At 38.7% G+C, this 13389-nt stretch overlaps 1 protein-coding gene across 9 annotated transcripts in view; it reads right to left on the bottom strand.

Moving 5' to 3' along the window:
* cadpsa (Ca2+-dependent activator protein for secretion a) overlaps nt 1–13389 on the bottom strand; it is a 128943-nt gene that overhangs the window by 13077 nt on the left and 102477 nt on the right. For 6 of the 9 annotated variants that reach the window (XM_053227190.1, XM_053227192.1, XM_053227193.1 and 3 more), the window contains 8 exons: nt 12819–12960; nt 12255–12407; nt 9764–9919; nt 9353–9500; nt 7862–7936; nt 7262–7345; nt 6315–6347; nt 4455–4562 (listed from right to left, as the gene is read on the bottom strand). In XM_053227190.1, the coding sequence (XP_053083165.1) occupies nt 4455–4562; nt 6315–6347; nt 7262–7345; nt 7862–7936; nt 9353–9500; nt 9764–9919; nt 12255–12407; nt 12819–12960 (899 nt within the window). The remainder of the gene's footprint in view (nt 1–4454; nt 4563–6314; nt 6348–7261; nt 7346–7861; nt 7937–9352; nt 9501–9763; nt 9920–12254; nt 12408–12818; nt 12961–13389) is intronic. The other 3 variants (XM_053227189.1, XM_053227191.1, XM_053227186.1) reach the window with 2 other exon arrangements.

Genomic DNA, 13389 nt, shown 5'->3' with positions numbered 1-13389 from the left:
ATAAAACACTTGAGGGTGCGCTGTTGTAGGAAAATAATCCACGATGGTGTGGTGTGATGAGGACATTTAACTACATACTGTGTAAGGAATAAAACACTTGAGGGTGCGCTGTTGTAGGAAAATAATCCACGATGGTGTGGTGTGATGAGGACATTTAACTACATACTGTGTAAGGAATAAAACACTCGAGGGTGCGCTGTTATAGGAAAATAATCAACAATGGTGTGGTGTGATGAGGACATTTAACTACATACTGTGTAAGGAATAAAACACTCGAGGGTGCGCTGTTATAGGAAAATAATCAACAATGGTGTGGTGTGATGAGGACATTTAACTACATACTGTGTAAGGAATAAAACACTCGAGGGTGCGCTGTTATAGGAAAATAATCCACAACGCTGTGCTGTGGTGCGACCTGGCATGAAGAAGAGTTACTGGTCCAACTTGAAATCTATTATTTTCAGATAAAATCATGTGCCATTTTTCAAAATTTATTAATAAACAAGCCATGGTACTTTTTATCTGTTTATAGTTACATTTAAAGTCATGGAACGTCTACAAGACCACTTTCCTGTCAACATTCGTTTACTGCCCAAAAAGAACTGGCGTTCGACTTCCGTTATAAGTGTGATAATTGAGATAGAGATTAAATAGAGATTAGGAGTATCCCTTTAATTGTAAATGTAAAGGATGTGATCAAAGTAAAAATGAATATGATATGAAGATATTGAGAAGAAAGGTGGTGATATGTCTGTGCCATATTGAGAAGGTGTGTGTGTGTGTGTGTGTGTTTTAGATTGCTTGGCCTGTTAGTTGCACGCTCTGCTGGCAGAGCCACTTCAGCAGGTGGGGAAAGCAGCCAAACGTGTGCCCTGCATACCCATCTGGGGTCAGAGGGGGGTCTGGGGGGAATGCCCGGGGGGGGCGGGGGGGTGGTGTGGGCGTGAGATGGGGTGGACGACTGGAGTGGAGAAGATGGCTGGATGTCTGTGAATGCATGTATGAGGGGAATTCTCCAGGGAGGCGGGTCATGCTAGTAGATGTACACAGGAAGATTAGTCGACTCTGAATCATGCCACTCGAGATAATGTGATAAAAACAACTCAACAGGAAGGATAAGTTCCACTTTGATTCAGGTGGAGAGAGAGAGAGAGAGAGAGAGAGTGGGGGAAAACAAAACAAAGGAAATGCAATGAGATAGGCACAGCGAGAGGGAAACAAAGAAAGGATGTGAATATAAGGAGTGATTTCTCTTTTCTAGTTTTTTTTTTGTTTGTTTTGCAGACACACATTGCAATACATAAGCAACATGTTTGAGGCTTTTTTTAGGATCCAGCACAGATTGTTCAGAGTGGAATAAAGAGAAAGAGAACGTTGAGTGAATCTCAGACAGATTTCAACAGAGAAGAAGAAAACACTTCAAAATTAGGGATGCATCGATAACGATCCTGGTGTCCGATACGAGTCTGATGCCATGCTCATTTACTCATACTCATAAAAAAAGCTACGATACCAACATCTGATACCATGTGATACTAATCCTAGTGTATGTTGTCGCAGTAATGAACAGATGACACTTCAATACAGAACCTGATAAAGCATTTTAAACCTGATAAAAAACTTACACAAAGAGTTCATCGCTAGCAGCAAACATAGGCTAGGCAAGGAGAAGTGCAAATAACAGCTTTTATCCAATAAGGTTGGCCGATATGATGATATAATATCAACATCCTGATAAATTATGTCACTTTTGAGATCTCACAGGCTTTTTCTAACGTTAAAATAATAATAATAATAATAATAATAATAACAATAATAATAATAATAATAATAATAATAATAATAATAATAATTACAAACTGTGATTGGAAGCAGTTGATTTGATCTTAAGATTTTGTAATGAATCTATAAAATTGTAAAATTTATTTATTTATTTAGAATGTCAGAATTATTTTTTTCTTTTTAGTTAATTTAAGAAAGTTAATAGTCATTTAAAATTTAAGTTAGTAGTCATTTAAAAGTATCAACGATCAGAGACTCTATTTTACATTTTTAGTCTTTTTATTTATTTTATTTTTACATGCAAGTGTTTCAGTCTTTCAAACCTTTATATCGTGATACATGTCGTGTACCATAGAAAATGTCTATAGTATCGTGATATGATATTTTTGTCATATCGCCCACCCTCATTACCCGGAAGCTAAAACTCCCTCTTCTCTGCAGGAAGGTAGTCCATCCAAAGTAACTCATATAGCTAGCTAACACACTTCATTTAAAATAAACTCGCTAGTGTTATACAGAACAAGCCTGCTAGCCTCGTGCATGTGTACTTTTTATAGTCAGTATATAAACCAGGGGCACATAAACATAAAAGATAAATAATATGTTCTGTGATGCTCCTGATTGATTAGTACTCAGTAGGTTATTCATTTGGTTTCAGTGTCGGAGATGTATACGTACTTGGTCTGAAAAAAAAATAATATCGATGCATCCCTAATAAAAAAAAACAGCCAAGAGACTCAAACTGATGTTAGCATCCACAGCCACAATGACTTAACTTCGGATCACGTACCTCTGGCTAATATTTTTGCACCAATATTACAGTCTGCGCAACACGTCTCAGAGCAGCCATTTTGTTTTTAAGCTCTGACCTCAGATCAGCGCTCCTGCTCTTAACTGAAAATGCAGGTTTTAAGTAAACACGGCTGCACCCGACAAACCGGTCCACACGCATGACAAAGGATTAGGAGCAGGAGGACGGCTCTGGTCATCGTTTCAGACAGTGTTCTCGACGCTCTCCCGCCCTCCGTCCCTCCCTCCTCGTTTACCTCTTTCTTTCTCTTCCCTTAAGCCCTTAAGACAATAAGCCGCAGGTCTGGAGGGTTTCTCTTACTCTTTCTCTGTCCCTCGCCATGTCCTTCCTTAACCGGAGATTTACTCCAGGGCAGAAAATGAGGAAGCACCCTTGACCTATTGTCTGAAGTTTTCTCTTTATTCACTGGTCATTTCTTTCTGTACTGAATGACGAGAACGTACTTATTCTGTGCATTTGACATGCAATGTTCATTCTAATATCAAGAAAAATACTCCACTGGCATGGCCTTAAGATCTGAAATGATTTAGCTACAAATCATATTTACACCATTACCCCAAGTCTAGTCAGTTGAGCTGTGTTTAGTGAAATTTGCTTCATTAGTCTTGCACTGGAACCTGACGTTCTGTCATCTATAGACATGAACAAAAATTCACAATGTATCTGAACACCGGAAACATTCCGCTTGATACACCATGTACTGGAAAGCAGGAAGTGATGCGGATAAAAAATATAGTAACCAGCAGCAACTAGGCCATGGGATGGCTACATGCTAACAGCATAAATGATAAAATCTGTCTGTTGATACTGAAATGCAAAATACTATTTAAAAAAAAAAAGTACATTCCACCTTTTTTGCGTACAGTTAACTCATTTTTACTTTCTCCATTTAGATCCAGTCAGACTATTTTATGGCAGCAGGAAGGCTAACTGAGTCATACCGTCAAGTTATACTGATCAAAATAGAATTGTTCTGCAGAGTGTGACTTTGGAAAAATGTATGGCAACATTTTTTCCCTCCAAATGCGCACCAAGTAACATTTAAAAAAAAAAGTCCAACCTGGCTGTTAGTTAATGAGTTAAAAAAAAATTTGCTCATACATATTTTTTTTTTTAACCAAAATAAAATAGACAAGTAACCGCTAGTAAATGCGTGTTTTATGTCCTGCGTCCTTTCCCCTTCGGTGAATTGGCTTTTCATTTTTCTTAGGCCTAAGTCTGCTGCTTTATCTGAAAAGGCAAAAATGCATAGTTTTTTTTTTAAACTAATTTTTTACTAATAATTTCTTTAACTCCAGAGCTCCAGTGCAAAGCTAAAGAAGCAAACGTCAGCCATCAGACATATTTTGGCTGATCAACTACATTCATTAAAATTTTGAAACTTTTGCTTTAAATCTCATTTATAACAATGACTCGCATCGTATCCATATTCCGTTTGAAGAATTAACACTATAAGCACTTGCACAATTTTTTTTTTTTGGAGGGAAACCTCCATTTTCCCCAAAAGACATCACTCTGAAAGGCGAACAGAGAAAGGAGCAAAAGAGCAAAATTACAGCAGCTTGCTTTTTTTTTCAGAGAGCAGCACACCAGAGAGAAAAGGGTTAAAGAGCAAACAGAGCCGTAAGAGCACACAGAGCAAAAGGGAAGGGCAAAAAAGCTGCAGACTCGGTCGAAGAGCAAAGAGACACTTAAAAAAGGCAGCTTTAAAGAACAAGGGGAAGAGAGGAAGAGGAAGAGGAAGACGTAGGTCTCAAAACGTGACCTATCCCTCCTTGCTGGTTGTCATGTCACATTTTACAGGCCCTCCTCCTCTTCAGATTTTTTGGTCAGAGGAGGAGATGAAGCAGCATTTACTTACATCAAATAATCTTTCTATGTACATCTCCTCATTGACCTTATCCCGCAAGACGTCCTGAGAGTGGCGGACGAACGCCACATAGGCGTCGGCTACATCCATGCCGGGTTTCTACAAAACACACACAGAGAAAAGGATAGAAATAAATAAATGTAATATAATAATAATCATAATAATAAGTGTTTGGGTTCAGTTAAATGAGCTGTCATGATCTGTGAAAAAAAATGAACAAAGTCACATTAGCAATTATGGAGAAAATATGACTCTTGAAGTGCTAAGAGAAACGAGGACAATGCAAGATGGTGAACTCTTTTGTTTGCTTCGTCTCCACGCTAAATGAAATGTCTCCGTTCTGCCAGCGGGCATCAGAAGGTCATCAGAATTGGTAATTGTCAGTTGCTGCAAATTGAACTTACTTCACACCTCGGCAGATACTTTCGAGGGTGCAAATGAGCACTCTGGTTTTTTTTCATACGTAATTTTATTTTGTGCATTAAGCAAACAATTACCATGGAAACACAAAGCTCTTTCGCCCTGAGGGCACAAGAGAGAGAGAGAGAGAGAGAGAGAAAGAGAGAGAGAGAGCGCATTGACGGGAATTGTTTTCTGCCCTGAACGTTTTGGCAGTTAAAGGAAGCGCCGTGATGCGATACTGAATGCAGGATGTAACGAGTCGGACCCCACGGCAGCCTCACAACACGCTATTGTTGCACAACACACACATTGCACTGTCTGCTAGCAGAGAGCAAGAGAGAGAGAGAGAGAGACAGAGAGAGAGACAGAGAGTGAGATGGAGAAAAAGAGACAGAGAGAGAGAGATGGAGAAACGGAGGCAGACAGACATAGAGAGAGATGGAGAAAAAGAGACAGAGAGAGAGATGGAGAAACGGAGGCAGACAGACATAGAGAGAGATGGAGAAAAAGAGACAGAGAGAGAGATGGAGAAACAGAGGCAGACAGACATAGAGAGAGATGGAGAAAAAGAGACAGAGAGAGAGATGGAGAAACGGAGGCAGACAGACATAGAGAGAGATGGAGAAAAAGAGACAGAGAGAGAGATGGAGAAACGGAGGCAGACAGACATAGAGAGAGATGGAGAAAAAGAGACAGAGAGAGAGATGGAGAAACAGAGGCAGACAGACATAGAGAGAGATGGAGAAAAAGAGACAGAGAGAGAGATGGAGAAACGGAGACAGACAGAGAGACAGAGATGGAGAGACAGAGAGAGAGAGAGGTGGAGAAACAGAAACAGACAGACAGAGAGAGATGGAGAAACAGAGACATAGAGAGAGATGGAGAGAGAGAAACAGAGACAGAGTGAGAGTGAGATGGAGAAAAAGAGACAGAGAGAGATGGAGAAACGGAGTCAGACAGACACAGAGAGAGATGGAGAAAAAGAGACAGAGAGAGAGATGGAGAAACGGAGACAGACAGAGAGAAATGGAGAAACAGAGACATAGAGAGAGATGGAGAAACAGAGACAGACAGACAGACATACAGACAGAGAGAGGTGGAGAAACAGAAACAGACAGACAGAGAGAGAGATGGAGAGAGGTGGAGAAACAGAAACAGACAGACAGAGAGAGAGATGGAGAAACAGAGACAGAGAGAGCGAGAGAGAGAGAGAGAGAGATGGAGAGAGAGGGCCACATAGCCGGCCACACCGCTTGCCTCACATGCATATGAATGGCCATTTGGAGGTAAGAGACGGCCATCTGTAGACGTCGCTGCTGCCAACAGACTGTCAGCTCATAATAACGAGCCCGTAATCAGTCAGGAAAGCAAACACGAACACTAATAATGATGAGTTTAATGCACACTGTAGTGATAATAATACTGATGTGATGAGAAGAGCTCACTCACAGGTACATCCACGTATTTTGAGGCGGCTTTGACCTGCGATGGAGAGAGAAATGAGAGGATCGTTATGACCAGACTGATGCTAAAGGCTCAAATGTGTATATGAATATGTAGCCACTGAGCTGATCCAGGATCTGTTCCTGTGTCCAGGCTTACAATAAAATCCCCACAGGCTTTTTAGAGTTATTTCTCTAATTTCACCTATAATATAGTAGACTGTTTAAAAAAAAAACCAAATAAATATGTAAACAAAATAATAAATAATAATAAATATTAGATATTAAATTATATCAGATAAAAATCAATTAATGAAAGATGGCATGAAAGAAAGCCATAAATAAATAAATAAATAAATAAATAAATAGAAGAATTAAGGAATGAAGGAAGGAACAAACAATCGATCAAACAAACAAGAGGCATCCACTGGATTAATAAACAAGCAAAAGTACAATCAAACAAAATGAATAAATAATAAATGGAATGGAGGAATAGACAGACAGACAGACAGACAGATAGATAGATAGATAGATAGATAGACAGACAGACAGAGAGACAAATACTTAACCTGTCTATTGGAAGGAAGGGAGGGAGGAAGGAAACATCAGTCAGTCAATCACTCACTCAATCAAATAAAATAACAGTACTTAACCTGTGCATAAAAAAAACAAATAAGTAAATAAAAAAAGGAAGGACAAACGAACAAGGAAGTTAAAGGCTTGACCTGCACAGGAAAAATTAAATAAAGGAAGGAAGGAAAGAAGGAAGGAAGAAAAGAAGGGAGGAACAAATCAATAAATAAACAAATGAATAAAAGACTAAACCTGTGCATTAAGTTCATGCACGGATCAGCATCATGTCTCAACCTGGACAAAGCTGAGGAAGAACTTTTTTTTTTAAATAAAACCTCTGCCATGTGTAAAGTGTGACAGAAATCCAGTAAATGTTCTTACAGTAAATGAGAGGAAGGAGGAGAACAGCGTGCCCTCATCGTAACGAGATAGCTTGGCCAGAACGCTCTCCAAAATCACCACAAACTGTAGAGAGGAGAAAACGAGGATTTAAGTATAAAACACTCCATTCTCAACAGAAAAAAATGAATAATGAATATCTATCTATCTATCTATCTATCTATCTATCTATCTATCTATCTATCTGTAGGTCTATCTATCTATCTATAGGTCTATCTGTTGGTCTATCTATCTATCTATCTATCTATCTATCTGTAGGTCTATATGTCTATCTATCTATGCATCTATATGTCTCTCTGTCTATCTATCTATCTATCTATCTATCTGTCTGTCTGTCTGTCTGTCTGTGTGTCTAACTATCCATCTGTCCATCCATTTATCCATCTATCAATCTATCCATCCATCCATCTATTTATCCATCCATCTATTTATCCATTCATGTATCCATTCATGTATCCGTCTGTCTGTCTGTCTATCTATCTATTTATCATTATTATTATTATTATTATTATTATTATAATTATGGTGATAAGTTGTAATACTGTAACACAAATGAAGTGTACTGATTTAGTTTGTTTGTACCTTTGCCACTAGTAAAGTAATCATCTCCTTCACCGTCTCCTCGATGAGGTTGTCGATTTGAGAGTGATACTGTCGCTGTAAAGAAAAATCCCAATTATTATTCATTAGAATAACTCATATTAATCAAACTACACCAAAGTGCACGTGATACAATATGAGAAGTAGGAACAAGCCGTCCCCCTCGCTCTCACTGCTCTTAAACACTGATGGGGCGGATGGGAGGTTTTCCACCCCGGGGGCAAACATGTAAACTATATCTCTTTGTCTCCTCACTCGCAGTGAAGAGGGCTTCTGGGTAATTAATTCAGTTCAGATAATTATTACCTGTCTGGAGATGCGGCGGCGATGCGAGGGCTCTCAGCTCTAACACATGTATATTCAGAAGCAGCTATCACATATGGTAATGGAATCAAAACAATCGTCAGAGTGTCAGAGGAACAGGGAAAACTGCTACGATCGCTAATTATACATTTGGGAACCGGGAGTGAGAATTCAATTGAATTGTTAGCTACACACTTACTCATTCTCTAACAAACTTTCCCCAGAAAAGAAAGATAAAGGAGAGACGTTTCATGGTGAAAACTCAGAACGTGGCAGAAGTCAAAGAAAACCAAGATGTGAGAGCTTAGATTAAACTACAAGGTTTCCAAAAATGACCCTAAATACAGAATATTCAAAAAAAAAAACATATAAACATGAATAAAATAATCCAGACTATATAAATGATGCAGGATTTATTACAAACACAACTGGGAAAAGATTAAAGCCATCAACTAATGCTTTAAAAAACATAAAAAAAAGATAATAAGTGATAATAAGACAAAATAGTGATGCCTGATGGCTATGCATCAGTGTGCTGCTATGCATATACTGTGTGCTGTGCATGAGTCAAGCTAACAGACTGACTGGAGAGAAAGGAAAGAAAGAACAGCGGGAAGGAAAGAGTAAGAAAGTAAAATAAGGTAGTCATGAGTTAAAGAGCAAATTTAAGGAAAAATATAGGAGGAATAAGTAAACAAAATGAAATAAAGGGAAAAGGAAGAAAGAGGAAGAAATGAAAGTATTAAAGAAGAAGGATGGATGGATGGATGGAAATAAATGAGGAAGGAAGGAAGGAAGAAAGAAAGAAAGAAAGAAAGAAAGAAAGAAAGAAATAAAGAAAGGAAGGACGGAAGGAAGGAAGGAAGGAAGGAAGGGGCTAGAAGCGGGAAAGGAAAGAAGGAAATAAAAGAATGAAGGAAAGAAGGGCAGAAGGAAGGAAAGAAGGGCAGAAGGAAGGAAGGAAGAAAGGAGTACATAAAGGAGGAGTACTTAAATGATAACAAATAGGAAAAAGGAGGGAGAGAAAGACTGAATGAAGATAGGATAGAAAATCAAAGAAATAAAGAAACTAAGTAAGAAAGGAGTAAGGAAGAAATATAAAAGGAAAAGAAGAAAAGCATAAAAGTGAACACAAGTGTGTGTGTGTGTGTGTGTGTGTGTGTGTTCCACCTCCTGGCCGAGCTCCATGGCACACAGTTTGGCAGACTGGGCTCTGGCGTCCACCATGACGTTAAACATGGTGCAGATGGACTGAGGGACGCGGAAGTCTGTGGTCCGACTGCTCTTCTGCAGCTTCACTTCAAACGCCACTCTTGTCCTTAGAAAGAGAGAGAGAGAGGGAGAGAGAGAGAGAGACAGACAGACAGAGAGAGCCAGAAAGAGAGAGACAAACAGACAGACAGGCAGACAGACACAGAAAGAGACAGACAGGCAGACATACAAAGAGAGAGAGAGAGAGAGACAGACAGACACAGAAAGAGAGAGAGACAGAGAGACAGAGAGAGACAGTGAAGGTGAGTGAGGTAGACTAAGTTAGAGCCACTGAGAGACTACAGCAAACCAAGTCGTTGCACTTCTGACCTTTTCACGCACGACTCGATCATGTCGCTGGACATGAGTTTAAGTCTCGTCTCCAGGTGTTTAGCGAACTCCTCCTCGGGCCAGTGCAGGTCTCTGATGAACGTCTGCAGAGCGTCCAGCTTCCAGAACAGATCCTCTGACGTCCCCGAACCGTTACTACACAAACCGACACACACACACACACAGTCAGAGCACACAGCAATCGACCACACACGTTAAGAAGTGCTAAGGGGTGAAAGGTCAAACCAGAAGGATAGTGAAGGAGGATAAATGTGAGTGTGTGGTAATCTAGAAAACCCTGTCAGCCCAAAAAGATGAAAAATCAGGGTTTTTTCACCTTTAACACTTTTTTACACCTCAGTTTTAAGAAATCATAAATATAAATATTTTACGAATATGATGTATGAAAATGAGCAAAACATGGTGAAAAAAACAGTCAGTCTGACTAAAGAAGTCTCAGAATTTGTGAAGGGTTTTCCCAGGATGCCCCACACACACACACACACACACACACACACATATATATATATATATATATATATATATATATATATATATATATATATATATATATATATATATATATATATAATAAAACCCTTATAGCAAGCTTGAACCCTTAAACTTCCAAAAAAAAAAAAAACCCTTGAAACACCATTTTTATGTTCCCAAACCAAGCAGGCTGATAATTTTTTATAGAGTTAATGCATATTGAGCTTAAAGGTGCAATAACTTGAATCTCGATCTGTCATCTATTCATCGATTTCATCTATTTATATATTTAAAACATGAAAGAATGAGAAAATATAAGGGGAATAAAGCAAGGATTCTCTCTCACACTACTTCTCACAGCTCATTTGTCCAGCTGTTCCAGATGCGATCTTTTAGCAGAAACTCAATACACAGATTAGCACAGACAAAAGGAAAGCTGAGAAATTATGTTAGAGTAAAAACTGGATTTTGTGGGTGCCAAAGAAGACCTTTTCCTTTTTTTTTTGCACTATATTTACAGTATTTATTTATTTATTTATTTAAGTGATAATTTGTTGTCCTTGATAATCAACTATTACTCTACTTGACCCATAAAGTGCAAACTGCATTCCCGTCACAGCTCATTTGCATTTAGTTACACCCACAAAACACCATAAAAGGTCAAGTGTGCAGACAGCTAGGAGTACGGATGGCTGAAAGACAGAAGTGGAAGCTATTTTATAATCCATGCAAATTATGATTTGAAGTCGATCGTGTCGAGGTTTTCATTAGTTGGTCTTTTTAATTCGTAATTTTACACACACTCAGGAGCATGAATAGGGTATTAATGTTTTTCAGAATTTACGGGACTTTCTTGAATACCAAATTTCTTGTGTAAACGCACATACAAATGACTTTATGAGTAAATCCGCTTGTATCCAGCTTGATAAATGAGGCCCATTGTTTGATATAGCCTACTAAAATAATCTATTGAATTGCGCTATTGAATACTTGAATCTGATTGGTCAGAAGGTGTGCATTATTTTTGTACAACCACACGGTTGAATGACATGTTTATATTAAAGCGCTCTTTCTAATATGTTATTGTTTGTATAGTAAAAGCACTTTCACAGTGACACATTCACAGTATGGTGGATGCTCTATATAATCTAAGACTAATAATAACAGATTAAAAAAACATAAAAAAAAACAGGAAAGTCTTCAGGACAGAACAGTTTACGCTTTCTCGGTTTCTCGGTAAAATGACAAGCTGCGTTTTTTTGTGGGAGAGAGACAGAGAAAAGGAGATGGTGAGTGAACGAGTGGTTATCTATCATCGCTGTAATGTAGATGCGGACGTTCCACAAAATGTATATAAACCGTTACAATGCACGACATGTCCTTTTTTCAAAAAAACAAATTAAAAATTGTAATCATTGGCAAATCATTGTGGTATAAGTGGAATAACACATTCCTTGTCCATAAGCAATATTAGGAACATAGGAACTATAGTTTGTGCTGAACCAAGAAATAGAGAAGACCACTAATAGAACCCTGCAGAACCCCCTTTAGCATGTTCATGGTCTGTGCCACAGAGTGAAGCCCAACACCCAACAAACTAGCAGAAAGGAGTGCACTGTCTATAAGCTACAAGTGTTAGAGGAAAGGGGAAAGGAAAATGTTTACAGAAAAAAAAACACACACAATCTTTGTATTGCTTCATAAATTTCTGTTTTTTTTTTTTTAATTCTTTCCTCTTTTAGCATGCTTGGAGCAGGAAGTGAATATAAATATCATTTAACCATCTCTATAGTACTAAAGCTAAGTTCCCATGCTGTGGCCTTGGCATAAGTATAGATATAAAATTATTAAATAGATATTTAAACCATGAATTAATGCAATACATAAATAGTAAATAAAGTGAATTTAATGCCTGTAATCTTTAAATCCTCTCCTTTTGATTTGAGCATTATTTATCCCAAGGCCACGTTTGCATGAATCAAAAACCCTCGTTACACACTCTGCGTCCGATATGGCCGTCATCCAGCTGGGGGTGGAAAAGAGAGGTATTTGCACTGGTGGCAGATTAACTGACACCGGTAGATTTGGAACTTTGGGCATTTGGAGGTTCACAATTGGAAGGCTGACATTGGGCAGATTACTTGTTAAACTCCTGTGATAAAAGACAGACAGACAAGAAAGAATGTTGTGGATGAGCAGAAAGGGAGAAAAATAAAGAAGCAGTGTGAAGTGAGATGAAATCGCACAGTGTGACTTTACAAAAAAATCAGATCAAGAAATACACAGGAAATGACAACGAAAGTAATAGAGCATGTTAAGACTGATATGATGGTTCGAGAAAAAAAACAGCAGAAAATAGACTTTAAACAGGTTTCAAGCAAGCATGAGGATGTGATAACTGTGAGGGATCGGAGAAAGATCTACATCCAAATGAACACATTACTCTAGAGTATAAAGTATAAATATGTTACTGAGATCCCAAGTTCAACCAGCGGATTTATCGTTTATCATGAGTTCAGATAAAATAAGACAAACAGAGTAGAAACAGAGGAGGACTTCTTACTTTACAGGCTCCCAGGACTCACGCTCGAAGCCCCGGTGTATAGACTGGGCGATGGAGGACTCCATCAGGTCCACATATCTCACCACTAGAGGCGCGTAGAGATCTTGCAGGTGCTTGTGGAATTTCCCGTTACACAGGTTATCTATAGAGGAGCAGAGATCACCATTTTTATAATCCAAAATGTTTTCTAATTCAAAACAATTCTGGAAAAAAAACTAAATGTCCGATATCATGTTTGATATGGAAACCACACAAACCAAGTGCTAACTCTCTCTCTCTCGCTCTCTCTCTCGCTCTTGTTTATCTCAAGGTCGATCATGCACAGTAGGTGCTATGTTTGTTTGCTTGTTTTCTCTTCCAATTAGCCACTTGAGCTGCAGCGGTTGTCCACTTGGCCGTGTGTCTGCAAGCATACGGCCAGGATGCTCTGTTTTAGTCCTCATTAGCAGCTTGAATGGCGTCTTGCTTTAGCGCCTGCCTGGTAGCATATAAGCTACGCCAAGAGCACTACAGGCTAAGCGCAGTGACCTTTCAGATGCAGCAAATGCTGAGGTCGAGAATGCACGTGTTC

Source organism: Pangasianodon hypophthalmus, chromosome 20 (genome assembly GCF_027358585.1).
Source record: "Pangasianodon hypophthalmus isolate fPanHyp1 chromosome 20, fPanHyp1.pri, whole genome shotgun sequence".
In the NCBI taxonomy this organism is placed as follows: Eukaryota; Metazoa; Chordata; class Actinopteri; order Siluriformes; family Pangasiidae; genus Pangasianodon; species Pangasianodon hypophthalmus.
The sequence above is the reverse complement of the archived record's forward strand: the minus strand, read 5'-3'. Positions and strand labels throughout refer to the sequence as shown.